Source organism: Filicampus tigris, chromosome 14 (assembly GCF_054856515.1).
Source record: "Filicampus tigris isolate MCC_2025a chromosome 14, RoL_Ftig_1.0, whole genome shotgun sequence".
NCBI lineage: Eukaryota > Metazoa > Chordata > Actinopteri > Syngnathiformes > Syngnathidae > Filicampus > Filicampus tigris.
The window spans coordinates 20,615,383-20,641,868 of NC_141230.1; the positions used below are offsets into that span (position 1 = coordinate 20,615,383).

A 26,486-nucleotide genomic window follows, 5' to 3' on the forward strand; every position below is an offset into this window, starting at 1 on the left:
TTTCAGTCTAGTTGTAGGGTAGGGTCGCATACAGGGGAACAGTGCAAATACACATATGAACATGCGGGTATTTCCAGCATTTATCACATCAGACAAAATAAAAACGATAAAGCTTTACAACATGAATGCGAGTGTGTTTAATTCAGATGTTTAGATTCTAATGTGCCCCAAGGAAGACTAAACAATACACATAAATGTTGATGTAGGGTGAAGGAATTCAATCAATAAATTATAAGAAATTAAACATTATGATCTATTTGGTAAATCGAAAAAGAAATGTGCTTGTTTACACACACCCAGAAGAAAAAGTGGTCAACAACAAGGCAAACGTGCTCGACATTATTCATATCTACCCCTAGATGGCGCAACAACCACATCTCAAAAATTCTGTCCCGTTACTTTTTTTTTCTAGGATGATTGGCGGACCAAAGCCCCAAAAATGTCATTGTTTTAAGACCCACAGCTGCTTACATGTTCACAAACAGATATCTACGGCATCCAAGGCACACTGGAGTCAACTTCATTAGTCCAGTACAGGTCCATCACCATTGCTGAGACATTTACCTGAAAACAGCAATCTAGTTACATAAATGTGCAGTAGAACACTAAAAGACAGTTCTAAATGGGAATATAAAACGCCCCAAACTAAAGCAGGAAAACGTTTTATGTGCGAGCACTTGTCAAAACACGGCACTCTGATTAATATCGCAATGGGGGGAATAAGAATTAAATAAAAGGAAATAATCGACATTAAGGGAGGCACCAATGTGCAGATTGGAGATGAAATTGAAAACTACAGTAGTGCGCTGCCAGTGAACTGTTGGCTGACAGATTGTGGAGAGCAACGGATTTAATCATCAAAATGTAATCAAATGTGTAGCTTCCTGCTGCCGAATACACTAATACAGTACTGTGTGGTTTTCTTAGAAAATAACGCGGGCAGGAATTGGGTGATAAGTCACTAACAAATTCTCACCAGTGAAAAGACCTGAAAATGCCAGCGCAAAACAAACAGTCGACCAGGTAACCAGCAGCTGACATCTTGGGTTTAGTTCCACTTTAAATTGCAACTTAAGTGTCCCCCGCCCCCAAAAAAGCTTCTTGTACCATTTTGCTACATTAGCTAATACATCAAGCTAGTGCTATAACGTCACCGTCATACTGAGAACTGTTGCTAAGAACCTGTAGTTTGATTTCAATGGTTTTGGTCCTCTTCCCCCTCAGTGAGAATGTAAACAGGAAGGTTTGCTGTGCTTACTGACAAGTGAAACAGCACTAAAGCTAAACAGAAGACACGTTTGGTAAGACCAATCAGTTTTATGTCAACTTATTAGATCGGGTCACGGTCAGATGGGTCTCTTGCCACAACCGAACTGGGCCAAGACCAGGGAAAAGTTTGATTTGATTCAAATGAACCATGCCGAGGTGGTAGAAGATGCTTTGTAAGTTGTTTAAGGCACAAGCCACTTGTACGATCATGGTGAACGGGCCCGTCTGTCTCTGTCCATGTTAGTCTACATATTCTGAATGTTATTTTCATTGCAGGTGGTGCGCTCAATCCATATCTTGTTGGTCTTCGGGGAATTGCCGATGACAAATCCCAGAATGCTATTACCACATCAGTCAGGAGAATCGTGCACAGAAATCTTTAACCTTGCCCCTGGAACAAATCCCCCAACCAACCTGGAGACGAATACCCGCAGACTGTCTTGATAGTGACTAGTTACCATGAAAACCCAGCTCCTTGGGAACGCCGATGTCCACATCCCAGCCGGCCATAATGTCACCCAGGAAAAACTTGGGACAGAAATCTGGAACCCTTTACCAGGTTCTGAGGATTAACGTTTATCAGACCTACCCTGGAGACGAAAGTCTGAACGCCAATTGGACAGTTTAAGATGTTCAAAGCTGCTCCCGCCCCTTGCCTAGGGAATACAAACTAAAATTTGATAAGGACAATGTCCAGATCCCTGGACGGAACCTCGTCCCCTAGGGTAAAAGCTTGCACAGAAATCTGCAATCCTACACGAGGTTCTGAGACTTTACGCTTCCCAGAACCACTTTTGCGATGAAAGTGGTCCTGCCCTCCAGGCTGCTCCCATTTTGAGAAAACAACCAAGACTTCAGTTACGACAAACTAAAGGATCCTAAGATTGTGCCTAACAAAGTTTCAACGTAGAAACTCAAGGAAAGAAGGTCACTCCAGAGGCGCAGCAGAGATACACAAGTTATTTAAGGCACAAGCTACTTGCACAATCTTGTCAAAAGTGGAAAGGTTGGAGGTGCGCTCTGCCGCCGTGGCGAACGGCCTCTCCACAGGGCCAGTCAGCATGGTGTACCTCCGCCTCACCATGGACACCACCCTCTCCACGTGAGCCTGCGCAGCCGTCGTGTCCGGCGGCGAGCCCTCCGCCATCCGACTCGGGTCATCTCGAAAGCAAGCGGCGATGCCAAAGCGAGCCCCGCGGGCGGCCACGGCATCGGCGATGTCCAGATCCCGGCCGGCTAAAACCACGTCGCCCGGGAGCAGCTTGCACAGAAATCCCGAACTCTCCGCCAGGTTCCGAGGGCTGAAGTTTCCCGGCGCACCCCTGGAAACGAAGGTGACCACGCCCTGCGGGGCCACGCCGATCAGATAGTTCAAGATGTTGCAAGCCGCCGCCGCCGCACCCTGCTCGTTGCCCCGGGCGACCGGGCCCTCGCAGGGTACGGTGAAGCAGTCCACGATGACGGCGCAGTCCGGGCAGGAGGAGCGCAGGGCCGCCGGGAGGTTCTTCCGTAGCTCGGCTCGAGAGGGCCAGAAGACGGCGGTGGGCACCAGGGTGGAAGACATGATGTTGACCACGTGATGCACAGTCCGGACCACCGTGCTCACTTTGACGCCGAAGCGATAGGCCAGGTCCTGGTTGCGCAGGTCCAGGCGCAGACGCATGAGTGTGAGCAAAAGCTGCTGGAATTTGGACAGCTTGGCGTTCCTGACAGCGTCCATGTGCGGCGCCAGCAATAGCATGACCGTCTCCAGCACAAAGAAGTTGGGCAGACCCGTGTAGAACTTGACCTTCTCGGCATCGTTCCTCAGGGAGTTCTCCGACAGGGACATCTTCTCCGCGGACTCGCGCAACGCTCGATTCTCCCGCCTGAGTGCTTTGAGGACGTCGTCAAAGTTGACGGAAGTCTGCGCAAGCGTTTCTTCCTTGCCGTCACTCAGAGACTCGTCGTCCTCGTCGTCGTCGTCGTCGTTGTCATCCGTTAATGACGACGCACTGCCCTCGATATTGGTCTCAATCGGACCTGGCTCTTCCGCTCCGGACCCGCCCTGGCGCTGCAGGAAAAGCAGGGCATTGGCCGCCTCTACGCGGGCTTCCTGCTTATCCGGGACCTCAGGTGGACTAGGCTCCTTCATCTCAGGGGAAATGGGCGTGAACACAGAAGGAACATAGTCCGGTGAACGAGGGTTCTTCACTTGTTTACCTGCACGAGAAGAGTTGCAGGAAAAACCTGGATTCAGTTTTGTCCGAAAAAATGGTTGGCGAGCTGATGCCTGAGAAAATATTTGATAGATAGTAAAACACAATCACCGTTTGCAATTTAAATCAAGCGAAAGCACATTTTAAAAATCAACTAATTCTAGCACTCTGATAAAGGTAACTTTACTACACATAGACCACGGGTGTCAAACTCATTTTTGTAGCGTGTAGTTACAATTTCCCTCGGAGGGCCGTTATGACTGTGAAACTATATCAATTATTAATCACTTCCTCATTTTATTACATATACAGTACATATCAAATTGATGGATAACTAGTTTTGAAATCAGAAGTCAAGAATAATAGTTTGTTCAATTATTGTTCAAGCTATTGTAATAACATAAGAAAATGCTTGCGATGTCAACTTGATCATTTATTACATTAGTTACTTTAGTACTCATCATCAAAGTCAACATGCTCGATTTGCTTTGTGTGTGGCGGGCCAAATCTGGACCGAGGGCTTTGAGTTTGGCACCCGCGAAACAGACTAAGCAGTGTTTCCCAGTCTTTATTGAGGCACATATTTTGCATCACAAAAAACTCATGGCAGTCACACCACACCAAAAAAAAAAAAAAAAAATCACAAATAAATTAGACATTGCCATTTTTTTTCTTTTTCATTTTCTGGGAAACCTGGGCCTGTTTGTTTAGTTGAACATGCAAGGAGCGAAGATTCGAACCTCAAGCACTGAAACTGTGAGGTAGACGTGCAAATCATGAAATGATACCAACGTGCTGCCAGGTGTAAAATTGTAATGGTTACAGTCAAGTCGTGTATGAAAAAGCGCATGTACGCTATGAATAGAAAACAATGTATAAGATCAACTTCTGCATGAACTGAGCGTGCTTCGTCTCGCGTGACGACGCACTTACTGCGCGTTTGGGACAGTACCCCCCCCCCACCCCCTCTGTAATTGTATTACTTATTTACGGTCTGCACATATTTGGATACTGGTTAAAGTAGTTGTTAACGTCAGTGTGCTCCCAAAAGTGTTTACTTATGAAAAATGGCTTTTCTTGACATGTGACAAAAGTAAATAAACATACAAGTTTATAAAAGCTAAAACATAGCACAAATGTGAGTAAAAAGCAACAAACAGCGTGTCAATATAGAGCTAATAAAACAAAAAACGGGGAGTAAAACCGTAAGTACAGTACACTATTACCGGAGATGAAGTGAGTGCTGCACAACCGGCTGCCGTCGTTCGGTGCCCAGCCCTGGCGGTTGACGGCCGCGATCCACCGCTGCTTCCTCTCGGGGTCCCGCGGGAAGCGGTAGAAGGACAGGCCGGTGCCAGGCGTCCTGCGGTTCTTACAGCCGGCCACCACACACGTGTGAACCATAGCCAGGCCACCGTAGGAGAGCGTGGAGCTCGGCTGGCCTAGCCTAGCCTAGCGCGCTAGCTGCGGCTGATAGTGGGGGTGGGTGCTTTTGACTCCCAAAATGGTGGCCATCCAGCGAGAGTGAGCGAGTAGCCCTGGTCGCAGAGCACAGTTCAAGGCGCCGCTGAACATGGGGTGGAGTTAAACGTTTGACTCCGCCCTCAACGATTATAAGCGCATTCTTTTTTTGGGCAAACTATTTCATTGGTGGTTTCAATGATGTGCCGTTTTATGATGCCACGGTTACTTTTTGACACTTTAATGAACATCGAAAATTACAAGCCCTCAACCCTCAGTCATTCGGGGCGGAGCCATGAACTGTTTTGACGGAAGTGGTCGTAACGGCCATTTGACGTCCAATCTAGGTGAACAGAGGGTTGCAGAGCTACGAAAACGTGTAAAGCGTGCTCAGGGGCACTGGAAATGGGGGAGTTGATGTTGGCTCCGAGTGTCTCGGCCATTGGGTTCAAAGGTTGTGGTCAAAAGACGTCCTCGTTTTAGAAACGAATGGGATGTGTCGTACCATATGTCCCCAGCAGAGGGGGCACTCCCTGTATGGTTGAGGTTAGTATTTGGGTTTCAATCATTTGATAATTTGTCATTTTCAATGTGAAAGTACGTGTTTTTAAAAAAAATGACGTCATAATTCGGTGCATTATTAAAGTCGCCAAGGAAGTAGTTTAACACAAAAAAAGGAATAAGAAGGCACTAGATGTCGAGAATGTGTACGGAGTCAAACGTTTACGGACACATTTATAGCTAAAAATGAGTGCATTTTGCTGCTTAACTTATATTCCACAAACGCAAAATTAATCAGAATGCCGTGTTTCAACTAGTGGGCTTGCTGGGAATATATTCTTGAAAAAAATATGTTTGGGTTGACTTCCGCTTTAAACCTGCTTTTCTGTCTTCCTTCCACCTCATGGAATATATACAAATACGTATATGCTTTTTAAAAAAATTAAAAAGGTTTTATTTTGCGAGATTTTTTAGTTGAAAGAGAAATAGATACATTACATACACTTGGTTTTGTACTTTTACCAACTTTCCTTTCTGTATGAAACTGCACTGTATATACAGTACTAGATTTGCAAATGAGTAAAATTATAGACATGGTTGGAAAAGGTCAATATGTTGACTTTGGCTTTGTTGTCCAGCTTTAAATACGGATCGAATAATTACTCATTTTATGCAAACACTATACTTCTGCACAGTATTTTCAGACCACCCAAAACGGTAGCTGACTTTGCTGACAGCAAATTCCCGGTCACATGATGGCGGGAGTGATGTCAGCATGATGACGTTAGGGCAACGCTGATGTTTCAAGTCATAAAGGATTTGGTCACCAGACGTGAAACTGTTTTCGGAGTCATGGCGACTGAACTTCGGTCATCTAAGGCTACAAGAGGCAAATCATAGAGGTTGACGTGGCATCATCGAAGGATAGATGTTCGGGATCATAAAGGTCTACATTTAAGTTCCGACAGGGCTGGATGTTTAAGAAACACAAACTTAATGTTGGGGTCATCGTCAGCAGATGGAAATTTTACTTGCATGTTAGAATTGGACTTTTTTTACTCTACGAGTACAAGAAACTTTAGATAAGATCTAGAGAGACAGGGCAATGGATTCTAACTCCAACCCATTTTTTTCTGATGCCACCGACTTTACGAACATGCTCCTCTCCGGGCTCCTGGACGGGCTGAACTTCAGTGACGAGGGGCCATCCGGCTCCTTTGAGAGTGCAGAAAGGTCTCCTCTCTCTAAGGAGGTCTTACCGCACGACCTGATGTCCGGACCCACAAGGGAAGAGAGCTGCTCCGACACAGCCAGTCTCAGCACAATGTGTTCGGACGACGACGACATCGGTGCTGCCATCAGGGCCACCTGGAGCTCGGCCAGTCAAGAACTGTGCCAAGACGACGATGGCGGTGTTGTACTGGAGAGGCTGGGGTCAAACTATTCCAGATTATCATCTGAGGAGCACAGTGAAAAAATATCCGCCCTCATTGCTTCCCGGAGGGAGTCCACTCAGAAGCCCCCGGAGGAAGATGGCGGCGGTTCCCCAAGGTCCACCTCCAACGCGATCCACTTGAATCCAGACATCCAGCAGGCAATAAAAATGGCCTCCATCACCATCTACCAGGGATTACTCCGCCACGTGGACCGCTACAGTGATTCTACGCTAAAAGACGGTAACATTGTTTTGTGCATCGATCCCACCCGAAAGCCATTGCAAAATGAGTCGAGTGTCAAAGTGTCTGCGGACACCTCGGTGTGGAGTGACGCCGAGGGCACTGGGACACCACCCCTGATGTCCCCTAGCGGAAATCTGGAGCTTGCTGTCGTTGAAAACGAACGAGAGGAAGATGTGATATCCAAGTCCTTAAATCCCTCCCCACAGGGGCAGCTGCCTGAAGACGTAGCACCAGAATTGGGCTCCTCTCTTTGCCAGGAGTTGGGTTTTTTACACAAGAATTCAAGCCCAGAACCTGAGTCTGGTTCTGATGTGTGCAAGTATTCAAGTCCAGAACTTGTGTCCAGTTTAGATATGCGCAAAGATTCAAGCCCAGAACCCGAGTCTGGTTTTGAGCGCAATGATGCCATCCAGGAACCCGAGTTGGGGTTTGATTTGCAAAAGGATTGCACCCCAGAACCCACAGAACAGGACACAGGCCTTCAGACGTTCTCGCCCACCTCACCATGTCTGGACGAGGATATCCAGGATGCCGCCACAGTCAAAGACAAAGATGCGGCATCAAAATCAACCACCCCCTCGCTGCCGGATGAGCAGAATGCGGATGAGACGGCAGATGCTTGCGAGGCGTTCTATCTTCAGGATGAGGAAGACGACCTCAAGGACGTGGCCCACAAATTCTTGAGCCCAACACCGCCGGAAGAGGAAGGCGAAGATGTGACGGCAGCCTCGACGCCCACATGTGGAGATTTGGATCTTGAGCGAGATAATGTGTTGCAAGACGAAGATGACATAGCTCAAGATGACAAAGAATCAAAGTCCTTGAGCCCATCACAAGCAGAGGAGCAGGGCACAGATGAGACTACAGTCCTGATATCCGCATGCCAGGCCATGGACTTTGTGGAGGATAAGGTGGAAACAAAAGACCAAGTATCCAAATCCTTAAGCGCTTCACCTCGAGAGGAACGGCTTGAAGATTCTACACCTGTCCCGTCTCCTGCCCAAGAGTTGGATCAGGTGGAAGACGACGAACGACAGAAGGAAACTGCATCCGAATCCTTGAGTTCTACACCAACAAAAGAGCACGGCGATGATGGCACACCGGTCTTGATGGCCACTTGCGAGGGGTCAGATCTTGAGGACGTTGAAAAAGAGGATGACATCGTAGCGGCCAATTCCTTGAGCCCGCTGTCACCAGAACCTCAACAGGAACAGGAAGCAGTCAAGACACCTGCAATGATTTCTCCTTGTAGGGATGACTTGATTGACGACCACAACGGCGATGTTGATTTTAAATCCTTATCACCACAAGAAAAGAGCGAAGGACAAATTCTCGAAGCACCCGGGAGCTCTCTCGAAAACTCCAATGAGGACGACCCCCGGGCTAGCGCGACACCGGAGAAAATCTCTCCCGATCAGGGCCCAGTGGAAGTTGGTCATGTGGCAGAAGAAGGCACAGCCTCAAAATTACAGAGCCCATCATCCCAAGAGCAAACCAGCAGAGTCTCATCTTTGAGTTCACTAGAGGAAATGGTTATGCACAAGGATTCGGGGGACGAAACGCAGCAGAAAAAGGCCCCGCTTATCCTGGAGGAGTACTTCAATGATGCCATGAAGAAATTCTCAAACACTCTACTCGATGCTTTGATCAGTCACCTTGAGAGCTACAAAGACCCCAAAACGGACAAGCCCTTGCCAGTCAGAGTGAAAGGTGAGAAAGCAAATTTTGCCTGGAGCCAGCAAACGGGCGAGGCAGAGAATGCAGAGGAAGATGGGGAAAAGTCACCAACGCAGCAGCGTTCAATCTCGGGATTCACGGGGCGGGACACCTCATGCGAGACTCTGCAGGCCAGTGTGGAAGCAGCCAATATCAGTGGATTTTAAAATCCAGCCAACTCTGGTTGCATCAGAACTCAAAGGGGCAGACGGGACAGGCCCAGATGACATTTAGCAGTTTCCCTCAATTTTTGGGAAATCATGATCAATGTTCACCTCACATACTCACCATTATACCAATGAATTAAACAAAGGCTTCATGAGGGTTCTTGTGTGCACATAACGTCTGTTGAGATGTGCATATTGAACGATTAATTGTTCATTATGTTTTTTTTTTGTTTACCCTCTTTTTACATCAGTTTCTCAGTAACAGCAGCAAAGTTCCGAGGTCATTTTGACTAGAGATATACACGACGGGGGGGGGGGGGGGGGGGGGGGGGGGGGAAGGCCATACAGTTATACTCTTGCAGTGGACTATTCACAAATTCACCTATTCGTGTTTTTGCCTGCGTAAACTTGCAAGCTCTTCGCTGAAAAACGTTTCAGCTCTTCCTATAAGGTACAGCAGTAATTCGTATCAAAGAAGACTATTGAAGTGATACATCTCGCCCGAGACAAGATTTTGTCAGGGGGGCTTCCGGAGACGTTTTTTTTTTCTCCTCCTCAAAATCAAATCTGTAAAACCTTATTTCATGGGGAATGTTGTAAGACGAATTTGAAACTATATTAAAATGTTTTGGGATCATAGTAAACATTGTTTCAACTTTCAAGATTTGCGATTGTAAAAAAAAAAAAAAAAAGTTTAGGAGGGTCCGAGGGTGGGGTGGCATCAGTTACATTTTTGTGGTACACACTAAGATCATTTTCAAACGTCATCACTGTGTTCGACGCTAAGCAGAGCTGCAGTGTTAGCGTTTGATGAGCGGCACATATTTGATTACTCAGTGAAGTTGCTTGAACTGCTTTAGTCGTGGTGGTCACACGACGCCGTATCTGCACACTTGCACGTGACAGGACTGCCTCCCCCCAAAAAGGTCAGTGTGCTATTTCAAAATTGAAACCCAAAGTGGCAAGTGGAGAACAATATACAGAGGTGCATTTTATTATATACAGGATATTTGCTGATCATAAACTACACTTCCAAGTGCAAATGATGATGCTGATGTTGTGGATTAAAAGTGTTGCTACTTCTAGCCCCATAACACTCAGCTGCGCAAGTTGAGTTTGTAGATGGCGGCGTTCCTCGCTCCTTCCACGTGCTCGAGCCTCTTCAGCTCGCTCAAGCACAGCATGTAGACGGGCGCCTTGATGCCCACGTCCGTTATCTTCTTCAGCTCCTCCATCCCAAACTTCCGCGTGTCCTCGCCTGAAGGATCGAGTGTCATGTTTAAGGACAATTAAGGCCTTTGAAGGGTTTGCTGTACTTTTTCCACATTTTGTCAATTTTTTTCTCTCTCATTTTCACACCCCACAGATTTGTTTTTAATGCTTAAAAATAAATAAATTAATCAATACTTGGTCATGCACCTCTGGCAGCAATTTACAACATGTGAACTGCATCATCAGCAATATAAAAAGGACGACATGGGGAATTTTGTTTGTAGGATTGAGGGAAAAAAATTATCCATTTTGCGATGACTAACATGACAAAAAAAATGTGGAAAAGGTGAAATGCTGTAAACAGTTTGTGCGTGCACCGTCTGTGAACGTAAACTGACCTGGACACCGGACCAAGTACTTGTTGATGTTGTGGACAGCCTGATTGAGGTTGTTCAGCGAAATCTGCTTCAAAAACACCGGCAAGCTGTCAAACTCCTGCTCGGACACAGCCTTCATACATCTGTGAAAACAAACGCGCACATCACCACCACGTAATTCAAACAGAAAGATGAGAAAGTGTTACCTATCAGTCACCGCAAAAATTAAAACGACAACAAACGGCCACTTCTTTTTCATGACTGTCGATAATCACGATCATCACAAAAATAAAAAAATGGAAAAAAGAAGGAAACATTGCTCATGCTCTTAATGACAGGCAGTTCTTTGACGCTTTACCTGCTTTTGTGTTCTGCTTTTTTCTGTGACTTTTGAGACTGCAACACAAGCTACAAAAACAAAAGCCACACTTGAACAAGGCAAGACGCAATACTTGAAAGTAAGAAACATGGGTCAGATGACGGCGTACTTTGCAGATGTCCTGCGTGACGGAGCTGAGATCGGGCATCTCGGGTGTGCTGATCTCATAGATCTCCCTGGTGGCTCGAGGGGGGCTGAGGTGGAAGTCCTGCGTGGCGCCGTCCAAGTCCACGCTCTCCTGTATTAGGAAAGGCGATTACAACCAAGATTTTGACGTTTTATTTGACATCCATTGCCTCGCTCAAAGACATGGTTGCGAACTGAGTGGATCTATATTACAAAAAGCACGGTCACTCTTACCAAATGAATGACTTTTGGGCTATAATTAGTGACTCAATCTCAGTGCGCTAATTTAACACAGATTTTTTTCTTTTCTTAAAAAGATCTTAGTATCACAGGATCTTAACTTGAACCATCATTTTTATCATGACAAATGTGCGATTTGAGCAAACCAAAACATCGTCACAGAGCAAAAGGACGACGAGCATGTCTGACTGAAAATGTGAATAGTGTTGACCTGACTGGACCGCAGGTTGGGCGTGGCGGGCAGCAGCCGCACGCCCGGGATGCTTAATTCCGGCACGTCGTATTCCCACGCGCGTCTGTCTAGGACGGAACTGTCGCGAGGCGTCTCGAGAAGTGGTATGGACCGGCTGTCTTTACTTTCCGCGACCATGGGCTGGCGCTGCAAAACAAATGAATCTGAAGTGAACGGCACTCTTGTGTCTTGTGATGACACAAGCCATTGATTCATTGTACCCTTTTGCTGCTGAGCAGACGTTTTAAAGCTGGAGTTTGGAAGGCCGGCACCTCGGGCGTGTCGTTCAGCAGGACGCTCGGAGATTGGGCGTCGCCCTCTGCCACGCGGGGCGGCGGGGAACAATGGCCGTTTGTATTTTTTATCTTGAACCCCGGCGTGCAGAACACAGGCGGCTCAGGAGACTTCAAATTTTCTACCAACGACAGACATGAAGGTGTAACTATTGAAAAATAGTCTGCAAATGTGTTTTGCCAAAGTAACAGAAGGCACTACAAGCCCAAACTGCAAAGCTATTTTAGGAGATGATTGTTCATCAAGCAGTCCTGGAATTTTAATTACCGTAGATGATGTTAACGAATGACCGGAAAGCAAGGAGACCTTCCTTTGTCAATTTTACTCTGAAAAATATCCAAATTATTCTCTCAAAATTTGACTTCTTCCTGAAAAATGTTTGACTTTTTCATCAAGTGTGAGGCTTTTCTATAAATATTTTTTTTTCACACAACTATTGTTAATCTATAATAATTTGCTGAAATGACAGGACTTCTTTTTTTGAAAATACACACATTTTATTGAAAAGACATATGCCTTTATGCATTATTCAAAATACTGCATTTATTTGTATTTAATTTCAGTTTAGAGCTGTGAGATTGTTAACATTTGCTTACCATCTTCTTGAAGAATTTTACTGATAGCCGGGACTGGCGGGTCTAGGGGGTCCTGTGCTGGCCTTCGGAGGAACAAGTAAAAAGAAAAAAATGGGAGGGGGGAACAAGATATGGAGTGTCATGTTATTGTTGTAAATTTCTCTTTGTACCTTTTGTCAGCATTCGTCTTCCTGAAGAGATCCATGGTGAATTCGTTGTTGGGGCACATGGTGTCCTGGGATAGGCCCAAGTCTTTCATTTGAGGCGTGCTCAGCTCATCCTGGTCTATGCGCAGCGTGCACGCGGGCGTGGGTGGAAGCGGCGTGGGTACGTCCAGGCGAGGGAGGCGCAGCTGGGGCATGGCGGGCTGCTGGCCGCACCCTAAAAAGTTCCGGCGGAAATGCAGCTCGCACAGGCCGAAGTCAGACAACTTGGGGGTGCGCATAGGGGCGGCGCGGTTGGGAGGTGCCGCTGCCTGAGGCGGCGTCAACGGATTGCTGCATTCCTCTGCCAACTCCTCTTCGTCATCTTGGCCTTCGTTTTCAGGCTCGTTCTCAGCTGACTCTTTGTCCTCCAGCGTCGCACCTTCGACTACGGGTAGCGTGCAAACAACAACAGTTCAAGTAGGTCTGGTTTAATTTGAGTTGATAAATATAAAGTCAAGTCAAATATATTATCAGGATCTTTTTCTGTGGCTTCCGTAGCACACTGTTTACATCAATGGTGGTTGTGTGTGTGTGTGTTATTTAATAATTTTTGTGGGTACTGCGAGATATTACTCAGCTTAGCTGTACTTTTTTAAGGTGTACGGGAACCCCCATCAAGCTTTTGGTTTAACTTCAAATTGCTCCAACTTTTTGACACGACACTTTTGAAAGAGTTAAGAATGTCAAAATGTGATAGGAAACAAGATTTCTTTGAATCTGCTACCTACCACTTGGCGCGCGTGTGTCGTTGGGAGCTCGGTAGCCGTAATTTTCAAAGTGTCCCGTGAGCCCACGCACATTGTGGGCGACCTTGCTCTGCATGGCCCTGCAGGCAAGGATGAAGGCGTCCACGTCTGTCTTGTGCGCTTTCTGCTTACTCACCTCATCCTGCAGCTGACCCTGCAACCCACAAACGAATTTGAATTCAGACACATTCAATAATATGATTTCTTTAAATTTTAATTTCAAACTTTCATATACTGATACTCATAACAATTAAATCTAATCTATTTTTCAGTTTAATTTTATGTAATTAGTGTGCCAATACTTTGAAGCGTTTAAAAAAAATAATTCGATACTAAATTTTAAGAATTGAATGCTCATGTGTTTGGTAGAAATTCGTTAAGGAATACCAGTAAATATATTTTTAAGCACCACTGTGCTCAAGAACGTAAAGTAAGAAAACTTCAGATTAAAAATAAGTCATTTAGTGGAGCACTTTTTGTTTGTTTTGCTCCTTACCTTGAGGCTCAACACGTCACAGTTGAAGTCGTGATAGGCTCGCATGGCTTTCGCTGCCGCTTCTGAGGGCAAAAAAAGAAATAAAGGCCACATATCCATGTTGTTGCCTTAGTTGTGTCGAAAAGATGCGTCGGGTATGTTGCCCCACTACTGACCGCTTTCTGCATCGTCGTGACAGTTCTCGAAGTTTTGCTGGAGCCGGGCCGTCTCCGCTTCCAGCGTCCGGCACAACTTCTTCAACTTGGCGAAAAACTCCGACTTGGGGTCCATTTTCAAACCGCTAATGGTCACATTAATGCAAGATAAACAAACGACCCCAAACGCAGAATGCTGCCGTTGTGAAAATGGATGTTTCACTTTTGGCGCCACAGCCTCCAACCCGGAAGTGTTGCTTCTTCTTTGTTGCTTAAAGTGTTTTTTGCGTTGGCGTCCCCTATCGACGTTGTTTGGTCCCTACACGTAGTAACGATCGTGGCGTACAAAAATAGCTTCTAAAAATAGCTTCTAAAAATGTTAATATTAAAAAATAATAATTGCGGTGGAAAAACTGCCTATGGATTTTTTGTTTTAAATATGTCCTTTCTCTGGTCTGGTCATAATTGGTTTCCACATAATTACAACACCAACAATAATAATATCATGTAATACATACAGTATTATGTTTTTCTAAACGCAATGGATGATCATATAGAACGAATTATCATTATCAATCTTAAATACTGTATTTGGAAATAAAGCCACTCATCCAAGTTGTACAAACCATTACAAAGCAATTAAGTTTTTTTCATTTTTATTTATCATTTATTTATTCTACCCAAAAAATTGTTTGTACCATAGGTGCAGGTTATGCAAAGAGACGGCAACATTTCGGGGGGAACAGAAAGTGATTGATGGTCTTTATTGATTATTACTGCTGTGATGACTAAAATGAGGGATGCATCTCAAACAGGGGTGAGCAAAGTACGGCCATCTTAATATGGCAACTCATAAAATTGGGACGCTCGTAAATCATCGTACCATGCTGTATTTTACATTCTAACTTTCATTTTATTATCCAAATGAACACTTTTACTTACCAATTAATAAAGTGAGAATGGCTATTTCTATATAGCAACATAGAAAATAAATGATAAAATACAAATATTTATATAATGTATTACCGGTATTCAAAATGAATGATTTTATATATACACCATTTCTTTTCAACCTTGTCTATGAGCTGTCCCGTCTGCCTGTTTAAAAACAAAAAAAATGTGTCCCTTGAGCACAAAGGTTTGCCCAGCCCTGGTGTGAAATGTCGTAATATTTAACGTTATCTGTTCTGGCTGCTTCATCACGCATCCAGCTCCACCATCTTGTCCAAATCCTTGCGCACGTCCGGGTAAGCCTGAAGCACCTCCTGAAAGTCGTCCCAGGACAGACTGAAACACTGGCAGTCGGTCAGCGCCTTCACCGTGGCCAGATGTTTGCCTCTGGTCAGCACGCATGACTCTGCTCAACACACACGCACGCGCACACACACGTGTGCAGTTAATGAGCAAGCACTGATGGGCAAGCAGAACTGACAATTAATCCCAAGTTAGAGGGAAAAAAAACCTTATTTTCCCCCCTAATGTGGAAATCCTGCTTAGCTTGGAGAAGGACTTAAAGGCTGAGAATTAAATAAATCCCCACTAACTGGAGAGGATGCAGTGTTTACTTTGCGTTTAAAAGATGCTCACATCGTAGCCGCTTGCATGTGATGAATTCCAGACTACAGTAGTAGTGTTCTTTACACCAATTATTTGTGTTTAAATTATAATAACATGTGGACCGGAACAACACCACACATAAACACGATCGTAACACGTTAAAGGGGAAGTCAAGTCAAAAACTGTCTTTGCAATAATATGTCAACTGGGTGTTTTGTGGATAATGGGCAGCATCACAAATGCGGATGTGTTTCCACCCTCCCAACCAGCAGGGGGCACCGCGTTCCCATAGGGTACTAAATGAATTTATACAGTATTTGCTTTTAATCTGTGTCCCGAAAGAACGATCATCTTCCCCTTATGACAACAACAACAGCAGGAAGATAATCCATGAAAACCTGCTGTTCACTTTCTTAAATCACAGTTGCGTTTGAGGATTATTAAGGAGTTTTGCTGGAAACAATTTGAAGAGAGACAGATGATGACAGAAAGATTTGAACATGTTTCACACGACATGGCAAATTCCCCCCTTGCCTTAAATAACAACTGGAGGAAAAAAAAAATCTAGCAATCTGGATTATGATGTGGTCTGAAGCAGGGAGGCTGTTTCTGTATCTGTTCTTGTCTCTGTATCTGTGCATATCTGTTCATGCATCTGTTACCACAGCTGTACCTGTTTTTGCGTGTTTCTATAAACATTTCTTTACCCGTTTCTGTATCTGTGCCTGTTTCTGTGTCTGTTTCTGTACATTAACGGCTCTTGTACCTGTTTCTATATCTGTACATGCACCTGTATTGATTCCTGTAGCTGTACCTGTTTTTTTTTGTGTTTCTATAACCCTTTCTTTATCCGTTTCTGTATCTGTTTCTGCACATTAATAGCTCTGGTACCCGTTTCTGTATCTCTACTTGCTTTTGTATCTGTTTCTGCCACTGCACTAGTACCTGTTTCTGTTTCTGTACATGCACTTGTTTTGATTCCTGTAGCTGTACCTGTTTATGCATGTTTCTATATCAGTTCCGGTATCTGTTCCTGTACCTGTCTTTTGCTTTCTGTATCTGTCGTTGTTCCTGTTCCGTATCTGTTTTTTTGATCTGTTGCTGTATCTGAGACTGTTCCTTTAAATGTCTGCATCTTTTTCAATACTCGTACAGATTCCTTTTCCTGTATGTTTCTGTATCTAGACCTGCATCCATACCCGTGTCTGTACATGCTCCTATTTCTGTATCTATAACCATAATTGTATCTGTTAACAGTTCCTGCATCTATACCCGGTTCTGTATCTATTTCTGTTCCTGTAGCTTGACCAGTTTCTGTTTGTATTCATATGCGTATTCGTATCCATACCTGTACTTTCACCCACACCTGTGCCTGTACCTCTGTCTCTGTTTATGTACCTCTAAAGTGTGCACACGCCACAGTTTTGTAATCCCTGGTGTAAAGACCGAGCACTGCAAATGTACCTCCAAAGAAGTCTCCGTCGCAGAGCTCCCGGTGGAAGTCGTGGTTCTCCTCCAGCACTTGGCCGTGGTCGATGAAAAACATACGGTCTCCCGGCGCGTTCTCCCGGATGATGACGTCGCCCTCCTGGTACACCTCGTAGTCCAGCCTCTGCACCATGCTAACGATCACATTCTCGCCTTTGTTACGGAACAATGGCATGTTCCTGAGCAGGCGGCTGCACATCACGGTCAGGATTTGCTAGAGCAAGAAAAGTCCAAAGGGGAATTGATCAGGTGTTTTGCATTCAGGGGTGGTTGTTCAGTGGAGCTACAGTAGGTGTAGCTTGGCGGTGGCTTATTGTTGATACCTCCCTCAAGGCGGACGATACGGTGTGCATGACCTCCTTCTCGTCGAACCATTTCCCTCCGTAGCGCGCCTGGTAGTAGTTGGTGATGCGCAACTGCAGCTCTGGTGGGAGTTTCATGAAGGCCATGTAGTGCTCCAAGCGGCTCATCTGTGAAGACACATCTATTTTCGCTTTGGACGACAGACAACACTCTAAAGTACTCCTTGTTTTTATTTCTATGTCCTTGTCTGCATTTTAAGATGTCTCTGGACCTGTTTCTGTTTTTCTTTTTCATATTTGTCTATGTCCATCTCAATCATCTTGTTTCAGAGGTCATTGAAAATGAATAGCGTGACGTACCTTGCTCTTGTACTCCTTGGCGGCGGGGTCAATGTTGGCGATCATGGCGGTGGCGTTGGCCACCAGCACCGTGTACATCAAGCACCCGGACACCATGCTCACCATCACGATCCACATCTCCACGTAGTCTACAACAACACCACTGCATTACGGACACAAATACAGCCAGAATTTTCTTCTTGGCCAATTCACGGGGTCAAAAAAAGAAACTGCTCAGGGTGTAGTACTCTCAGGAGGTCCTGGAAGCTTTGGACTTAGGCGGGCTCTGCAGCAAAACCTTTTAAGTCCAGGAACTACAAGTAGCCTAGACAGCCAGGAATCTTTGGGGCCTCAATTTATAGTGCAAGGTAATTTATCAGGGTCAAAAGAAGACCTTAATCGGGGGTAGTACTTTTGAGAGGTTCAAGACCCTTTGGGGACAAATCTGAATGGAACATTTGAGTTCAAGCAACTGCAAGTACCATGGACTTATTGTTCCCGGAACCATTGGAGGGCCATTGTCTAGTTGGAGTGCAGAAAGTACTTTATGAGTTTAGTTATTGGGTAATTTATCAGGGCCAAAAGAAGACCGTACTACAGAGGTTGTACTTTGAAGACTTTAGGGTCTGAAGGGTTCTGAAGGGTCTTCAGAACTGAATGAACAGCAGAGGTAGGCAGCAGAAACGATTACCATACAGTGTGAGGTTTCTAGTCAATATATGTACGCACTGGTTGGAGCATCCATGGATCCATAAGACAGGGCGATCATCTGCGAGAGTGCTCGGAAGACTCCCCAAGAGTACTTCACGATGACTGTGGCATTCTGGAACAAACCATTTGAAATCCGAATGTATGGCAAACACGTCGGATGTACTGTATGAGCCATAGGTGGAGCCTACCATCAGGTTCTCCTTGCGGACCCAGCAGTCTGTGGGGAACTCCTCCAGCATGGGCACAAAGTACTGGATGCAACCATTCCAGTGGCACAGCAGGAAGATCATCATGAACAGGGACAGGATGCGGAAGAACAGGCGCACCACCTCTAAATTTGCATTGGATACCTAAAGAACAGGTCAGGAACTTAAGACCAGAACTAGGAACGTTTGGAGGACCTGTAAGGTTAGATCACAAGAACTATTGTTGAAAGGTAGTTCCAAGGCCAAAATAAGACCCTGCAACGTACGTTTGTAATTTCTAGGAACCTTTGGAGCAGGGTCTACAGTGAAAATCTTTAGTTTCAGGAACTACAAGTACCCAGAATGAAAAGGAATTTTTGGAGTGCCATTGTGTGGTGGTTGAACCACAGGAACTATTGTTTAAATTCAGTTGTATAGCACATCAAATAATTCATCAGGGCCAAATAAGACACGGCTATTGGTTGTACTTTTGAGAGGCCCAGGAACCTTTGGTGCCCTAAATGTAGAGGATCTGATTGGAATCTAGTACCAAGAACTTAGACCTCCCTGGAAATCTTAGGTGTAAAGAGTTACAAAGTCCACCTACTTTCTCCACCTCGTTGAAGAAGCGGACCAGCCTGGACACCCGTGCCAGTCGTATGAGGCTGAGGATGCGCACAAACATGAGGATCCTCATCATCCTGGTGGTCTTGGAGGGGTTGTCATTGCTGTGGTAATGTAAATCCTAAACATAATCACACCCTATTATCATCTGATATTTTCATTATCATAATGATGCTTCGGTTTACCGCAAAGAGCAGGATGTATCCAATGGGGAAGGCGGCGATGACGTCGGGGATGAACCATGTCCTCAGGTAGCAAACTCGGATCTGCTTGATGTCTAAAATTGCTTCCTGGGGGGGGGGGGATAAAAAACGCCAGACAAAGAAAGAGTAAGTGTTTGAAGGTTACTCCGGTGAGGTTAAATCAGGATTATTAAGATAACGCAGTATTAAATTCATAATTACTAGTGCTGTCAAGCGCAACATTCTTTAAAACTAATTAATCGCAAAATTTTCCATAATTGATCGCGATTAATCGTATTTTTCAAGTACAATTTTTTACGAAGCTTGGAACCGATATTTATTTGAGTAAAATCTTGGAATTAATGTGGAAAAAAAAAATAAAAGTATATTTTGATCAAAGACTATTCTATTAGCTTTCTCTGATTCTTGAATACGATTCTTTTCCTGTAAAATACAAAAGTTAAAAGATACACCAATGTCGCACAGCTAATATCGTATTTGAATTTGGCTTTGCAAAATGTGCAAATTGTTTTGAATTTCTCCAATGAGCCGTTGAGCAACTTTTTAAAGTAAAACTACGTAAAAGTCCGTCTTTGCGACAGTGACTCTCCTCTAAGTTTGGCTGCACAGTGAGCAGAGGTCAGCTGCTACAGGAAGTAAATAAAACGGAGTTAACAGCGTTCATTTTTGTTTTGTTTTGTGCGTTATCAAATTTAAATTAATATCCATAGTTAATGCTTTAACTTTGACGGCCCTAATAATTACAGTAAATATTTGTATTAAAGAATGTGGGTATAGTTATAAACTGTAGAACCCCTTGAAAGTTTTACTAGATGTCCGCCATTGGCATTTGGGTCCCGACCCATAGTTGAGAATCACTCCTGTGGAGCATCTGTAATCCTGATGTTTTTCCAGGCCTTCTCATCTGTCACCTGACTCCATAACACAGATTAACAAGCCTGGTCACAGAGATCACGCAGCAGATCCTGCACACTGACGTGAGAGCCGCTAAGCTGCGTTTTCATCCGCTCACCTTTTGTGACATCCAGCCGGCCAATCACCGGGGAGCCATCTGCACTCTGTATCGTGCGCACATGCTACACACGCACAATGCAACACATTTTTAGCGCTTTCACCGACTCATTCGCATGCATTTAAGCAATCATTTGATGACCTTATCAACAGGCCATGTGATTAGGCACATCCGCCCAACATAATAGATCTCATTAGTCTTGAATGAGATATCTTAGAACCTATAAGGAAAACACAAGGGCAAACAACTTTTCCCCTCCATTGGAAATCATAACAAATAATACGTTGCAGGGTCAAACTGTCAGTTTGCACTTTTCATAAAAATCCCTTTTTTTGTCATTTTGACAGCCCTGCGGCTTTGCACTGACCTGGTACCTTGCGCTTCAGAAGCTTTGCTCAAACTATGGCGGAAAATCCACCTCGGACAGAGAAAAAAAAAGTTCATCCCTCGTTTGCCAGCAACTGTGCATAAGACCAGCAAACAGAAGCAGAACGTAGGGACCTCCGGCAGCTGAGATGAGAGGATTTATAAGTGATGCGGAATTAGCAAGGATTCTACCTGACAGGCACGTTCATCACCTCTTTTTGATTTTTATATTTGATGGCACATTCCCAGAAGTAGAACATCTAGGGCCCTATTTTCGTGCCCAGCGCAAGTCTAGTGCAAAGAGCGGTCTAACGGTGCACACGGGTGGAGTTTTCTTTCTTGTAGTATTTTCACGCTGGTAGAAATGGGCGTCTGCGCCGTTGTGGGAGTGAACACAGCCGACTTGATTCCGGGCCAATCGAAGCGGCTCCCTCATTCACTCGAGAGGCAGAAGAAGAGAGGCACACAGCCTTTGACATTGCAGAAGCAGGAATAAACTCGCTGGAGTCCATGCAGGAGATTGGCATGCGCAAAGTACATTTTTTAGTTGAATTTCTAATTGCGGATGATGTAAAGTCGGCCGCTGTCAAGTGGAGCACTTGGAGACCGCCTCCCATCCACGATCGTGTGTCTATTCCCAAATAGGGTAAACAAGACTAAGGCGAATAAAATGAAAATAACAAAAACGATGATGCGCCAGTTTTTATGCCGAGCGCACGTCTGCCTCTCTACAGAAATAGTGCCCTTAGTGTTGTAGTACCACTCCACTATGAATAAATCATGCTACCAACGTAGCAGCCTTAGCTAACGTGGGTTTGTTTACCATGCTAATGCTAGCTCAGTATGGCTAATCCTACTATTTTGTTGAAGCTGGATATGCAATCTGTGTGTCTATTTATCATATTTCATAATCGCATGCCATTACGAATGGACACGTTTGAAAACTGCGTGTTGCACATTAGTGAGGGGTGTGGCTTTGATTGGTTGTTTTTTCTCAGGCACGATGGTTTCCTAACAAGTCAAATTAGAGGTACCATATGGGGTCAGAGAGGGCTGGGTTTTTTTCCCCCCCCACAGTTAATTTTACTGTTGTGTCGTACTAATAGTTAAAAAAAAAAAGACAAAAACATATTTTTAAAAAAATTGTGTAACACGTCCCCCCTTTGAGTTGTCATACACGTGAAAGCTGAAGAAAAAAAAAAAGGGCAAACAGTCAGCGGGAGGTCCCCCGACCTCTCCGTTCTCGCTGATGATGCCCATGCGGAAGTTGAGCGCCACGTCGATGAGGAAGAGCGTGTCCGAGAAGACGTTAAAGCCTTCCCAGGCCAGTCCGCTGTTGCCGTCCAGGAAGGCGATCTCCATGGGAATGCCGATTAAGTTGAGAAAGGTGATGGCCATCATGCCCATGATGTAATAGCTCCTGCGGGAGGGGGAACGTGAACGTCATCAAAACTTGCAAGTCAAGGCCGTGTTAAACACGCGCACACGCGCGCACACCCGCACTGCGCATGTATCTATTACAAGGCTCAAATAACTGCGCGTGATCACCTTACTTGACTAAAAAGCAGGCTGCAGGGGAATCATGTTCATCCAACTCTTTCTTCCTGGAATTGGTGTCCCACAGTGTTCCTGAATGTCCCCCTCACACGCGGCTATTATTAACACCTCGGCTTTATTAATAGCAGAAAATGTCTGCGTGCTCAGCATATATGGCGACAAAAGGGAATCGCAGCGTTGCTTTCGCGTGTCAAAATGAGTAGCGGTTGGCTTCTTTTTACACTTGCGTGACACTTGAGAGTGAGTGACACTTGAGAGTGTTGATAATCGAGGTGCTTTGCCGCAGGAGTGTTTTGTTCCTTTCACGTGTCGGATGTAGGAGTGGTTGATGTTTATTTTACACATGCATTAAACTACTATCAACATGAACTATATTGAGATGGATGATAAACGGATGGGTGGATGGATGTTGGATGCATAGCTGGGTGGATGGGTGCGGGGAGAGGGTCGATGGATGTACAGTTGTATCATGTTGGAGCGATGTGTGAATGGACGGATGCCAGCTGGATGTTTCCAAATTGAATGCATAAATGGCCGGATGGATGATGGGATGGATGTTGGATGCATGATTGGATGACGTCAGATGTATGTGTGCTGGATGGTGACGATATACCTGGATGACATAGCTGGATGATAGAAGGATAGATTTATGAAGAGTGGATGGATGGATGCATGTTGTAATGGATGAATAAAGAAATAAAGTAAAGTATGTTGAATTGTTGGACAGATAGACGATGGGATGGATTTTGGATGGATGATTGGATACACGCTGGTTGACGACTATGATTGGATGATAGAAGGATAGATTTATGAAGAGTGGATGGATGGATGGACAGTATGTATGCTGGATGTCAAAATGTATACAGACACACTACAGCACAGAAAACCAACTTACATTAAAGTCAAAGAATGTCAAAATGTATACATGTGCAAATATTTCACAAGCATGACGACATTACTGTAGAATGTTTTTTGTTTTTTTTCGGAATGGTGATTGTGCGTGTGTACCTCATGAGGCTGAACGGATGTATGACGAAGACCCCTCTCTCCAGCTGCCGTACGCACTCCTTCTCCACGGCCACCTCGCTTCCGTACATGTAGAGAGATTGGCGGTTCTGCTGAGGCAACAGCAGCGCCCGCCACCCGCAGGGCGCCCGCTCGCATCCCGCCGCCGCCGCCGTCCCCGAAGTCCTTAGTCTCTGCATGGCCGCCGCGGCATGACGCGCTCGTCTCATCGGACCATCCCGCCTCGACTTCCTCAAGCTGTTTTTGGAGAGTTCTCGTTGACTTTATTCTCGCGGTGGTTCTGGTTATTCTTCAAGTTCTTGACCGAGTTATTCTGATTCCTCTATTCTAGTTGCATTTATTTGTTCTCGCTCTGGTTGTTATTCCTCGCTGTGGTTCTTCTCGTTATTTCTTCACGTTGTAGTTATCGGCCTTCCACGTTTGATCCTGTTCCTTCTTGTAGTTTTTTTTTCTGTCAGTATTCCGTATTCCTCTTCATTAAGTTTGTCTTGTAGTTATTCTTGATCCTCTTCTTCTAGTTCTTCTCACTCCTCATGCCCGTCTATTATTTCTTCTCGTGACTTTACTTGATATACTTATTCATTTTCTTGTTCTAGTTCTTCTTCGTCCCGGCAATTTTGGGTCAATATCTTTGCACTAGTTTGCTTTTGTTGATGGTGCTTTTCTAAATATCCTCAAAATCTTTTGGTCCTTTTTTTTCCCCCTCTTGTTCTCCTTGTTGTCTTTCTTGCTGCGTCCGTCCCAGCTACTTTTCCGTCGCTGAGCTCAACCTTAATGAAGCCGTTGTGGAGGAGAGGTGAGCAAGGATGATACCCGCCCTCATCCCTCCCTCTCAGCCTCTCTCATCCCTCCCTCGTTCGCATCTCTCTCTCTCTCTCTATTTCTGCACCCCCCCCTAAGTCTCTTCTTCTCTTTCTCTCCGCGCTCATCAACTATTCACGATGTGACTTTCGTCCTCCATGAATCATGCCAAGAGGCTAAAGTCCACTTCGCATTCATCCTCGAGCGTCCGGTGTGCACGTGTGTGTTGATTGATGGGTAGATCACAGATAGATGGATGGATGGATGACAAATGGCGGATAGCTTGATATCTGTCGGGTTGTATGTATGTTGGATGGATGCGCAGACAGTGGATGGATGCCTAGTTGGATTGCCGTTGGATAAGTGGACAGATGGTGGATGTTGTATGTGTACAGGAATACATGTGTTTGTATGTAGGCCGCTCATAGATGCATGTGTGTTGGATGTATAGGAGGATGTTGGATGAATAGATAGTTGAATGGATGATGGACTAATAGGTGGATGGATGGATGGTGGGTGGACGGACAGTAGATGGATGCATGAAGTGGACAGGTGATACAATGGTGGATGTTGACTGGATGGAGGATGATAGAGTGATGGATTTTGGTTGGTTGGATGGATGGATGATGGATATATTCATGCATGTTGGAGTAATAGATGGATGTTGGAAGTAGGAAAGATAGGTGGAAAGATGATGACTGTTGGATGGATGGGGATGTTGGATGTTGATGATCAATTGTCGGATGGATGGATATAGATTACTGACGGATGGATATGTGTTGACCTACGATGATAAATAGCTAGATGCATGGATGGATGTTGAATGAATAACAAGATGGACGGATGAATAAATGGATGGACGGCGTGCAAACACTCGTTTGTTTTTGTCTGTATAGTATTATGATAACTAGTATATTTTGGGGAGTAGTTGTGTGGGCATGTGTGTGCATGCATGTGTGTGTGTGTGTGTGTGTGTGTGTGTGTGTGTGCGTGTTGCTGTCGGGTGTGTGAGCCTTGTGTGTGGAGCAGCGAGTTCAGTCTGGGACATTACATTTCCATCTATTCTATTTGGGATGTAATGAAACACTGCCTTTGTTACCTGAGCACTCTGCAGCAACTCTGTGTGGATTCCTTACACTTTATTAACAACACGACCCACACATGAACTTGTGCGCACACACGCGCACGCACACAGTGCGAGTTATTTCATAATGTTTGTTTTTGCTTGGACGGATTTAATGCAGCTGTGGAGAAGGGAGGATTAACTGTGAGGTCATGTCAGTCATAAAAGGTAAATGAATGCTAATGTGTTGTCTAAGGACATTTGGCTGGATTATAGTTTTTATTTCGATGCTACTTCAGGGCTTTTAGCCGAAACTCGAGAAGAAGAGAAAAAGAAATCCGAGATGTAATTCAGACCAGAGCAGAAGAAGACAGGCTTCAATCCAGACCAAATGACATTAATAGACGATTCCTGGGCAACCAAATGATTCGGACCAGAGCCGTCCAGCCCAGATGCTACTCGGTCCAGAACAACAGATTCCAGTTCCAGACCAAATGACATCAGCGGACAATTCCAACCAGAGCAATTGATTCAAAGAGTGCATGAGACCAGAGCAGTCGATCCTTGCTGTGATTCCAGATGAACTGACCCGTACAGGGATTCCAATGAGAGCAAGTGGTTTGAGGAGTGATTCAGACCAGGGCAAATGATCCATGGTGTGAGTCGGACCGGAACAATGGATCCCAGGTGTGCCTCAAACCAGACCTATACAAGTTGATTCAACCAGACCAAATGACATTCAAGGATCATTACAAAGCGTGTTTTAAACCAGGCCAAAAAGGTTATTCCTACTTAGTAAAGTGAGTTCTTCAGGCCAGAGCAAGTGATCTTGAGAGATTCTCCTTCTGTCCTGTTAAATTTCCATGGCTTTCACACTCATACTCATCGTTTATAGCCACATTGGCAGACTTTTCTTTTTGTTGCAATTTAGTCCAAGTTTGGCTTCATTTCGTCAAGCTTTATCGTCACGGGAGGCAATTTGTTGGCTGTAAACGCTAATCAGCAGGCTTGGAGAGACACAAGAGCAGCTGCTGATTGTGTAAAAAAAAAAAAGCCTTTGAAAAAAACATGGAAGGCAACATGAGGACTTTGCAATGTCTGCAGTAGTGTTGAAGAAAAAAAAAAGGTGAAAATCTGCGAATAATATGCTTTGCTTACTTGTTTGTTTAAACAGGGCACAGCTGCCGGGGAGAATGACTCAGGGCTTCTGCTTGCTTACGTCTGGATTTTCTTCTTTTGCTGAC

At 44.9% G+C, this 26,486-nt stretch overlaps 3 protein-coding genes across 5 annotated transcripts; all 3 read right to left on the minus strand.

Annotated features, from left to right (window-relative positions):
* Nucleotides 1-122: 122 nt before the first annotated feature.
* LOC147136779 (uncharacterized) lies at nucleotides 123-5,009 on the minus strand. Its single transcript, XM_086052622.1, has 2 exons — nucleotides 4,694-5,009; nucleotides 123-3,471 (listed from the first exon to the last, which is right to left on the minus strand). Exons 1-2 carry the CDS (start codon nucleotides 4,869-4,871, stop codon nucleotides 2,198-2,200), a joined length of 1,452 nt encoding a protein of 483 aa, XP_085908748.1. The 5' UTR covers nucleotides 4,872-5,009; the 3' UTR covers nucleotides 123-2,197.
* Nucleotides 5,010-9,969: 4,960 nt separating this feature from the next.
* On the minus strand, nucleotides 9,970-14,283 carry ska3 (spindle and kinetochore associated complex subunit 3). 3 transcript variants are annotated; one of them, XM_086051745.1, is made up of 11 exons: nucleotides 14,030-14,283; nucleotides 13,875-13,936; nucleotides 13,361-13,532; nucleotides 12,597-13,017; nucleotides 12,448-12,509; nucleotides 11,779-11,972; nucleotides 11,537-11,704; nucleotides 11,069-11,197; nucleotides 10,939-10,988; nucleotides 10,602-10,723; nucleotides 9,970-10,249 (listed from the first exon to the last, which is right to left on the minus strand). In XM_086051745.1, exons 1-11 carry the CDS (start codon nucleotides 14,142-14,144, stop codon nucleotides 10,089-10,091), a joined length of 1,656 nt encoding a protein of 551 aa, XP_085907871.1. In that variant the 5' UTR covers nucleotides 14,145-14,283; the 3' UTR covers nucleotides 9,970-10,088. The 3 variants fall into 3 exon arrangements, with proteins under 3 accessions (XP_085907871.1, XP_085907873.1, XP_085907872.1); XM_086051747.1 differs by lacking the exon at nucleotides 10,939-10,988 and having other exon boundaries at nucleotides 10,602-10,665; XM_086051746.1 differs by lacking the exon at nucleotides 10,939-10,988 and having other exon boundaries at nucleotides 10,602-10,668.
* Nucleotides 14,284-14,647: 364 nt separating this feature from the next.
* Nucleotides 14,648-24,168, minus strand: hcn5 (hyperpolarization activated cyclic nucleotide-gated potassium channel 5). The gene is made up of 10 exons (XM_086052473.1): nucleotides 23,361-24,168; nucleotides 22,029-22,215; nucleotides 19,400-19,504; nucleotides 19,198-19,335; nucleotides 18,594-18,755; nucleotides 18,424-18,517; nucleotides 17,716-17,843; nucleotides 17,377-17,523; nucleotides 17,030-17,267; nucleotides 14,648-15,365 (listed from the first exon to the last, which is right to left on the minus strand). Exons 1-10 carry the CDS (start codon nucleotides 23,585-23,587, stop codon nucleotides 15,208-15,210), a joined length of 1,584 nt encoding a protein of 527 aa, XP_085908599.1. The 5' UTR covers nucleotides 23,588-24,168; the 3' UTR covers nucleotides 14,648-15,207.
* Nucleotides 24,169-26,486: the final 2,318 nt, after the last annotated feature.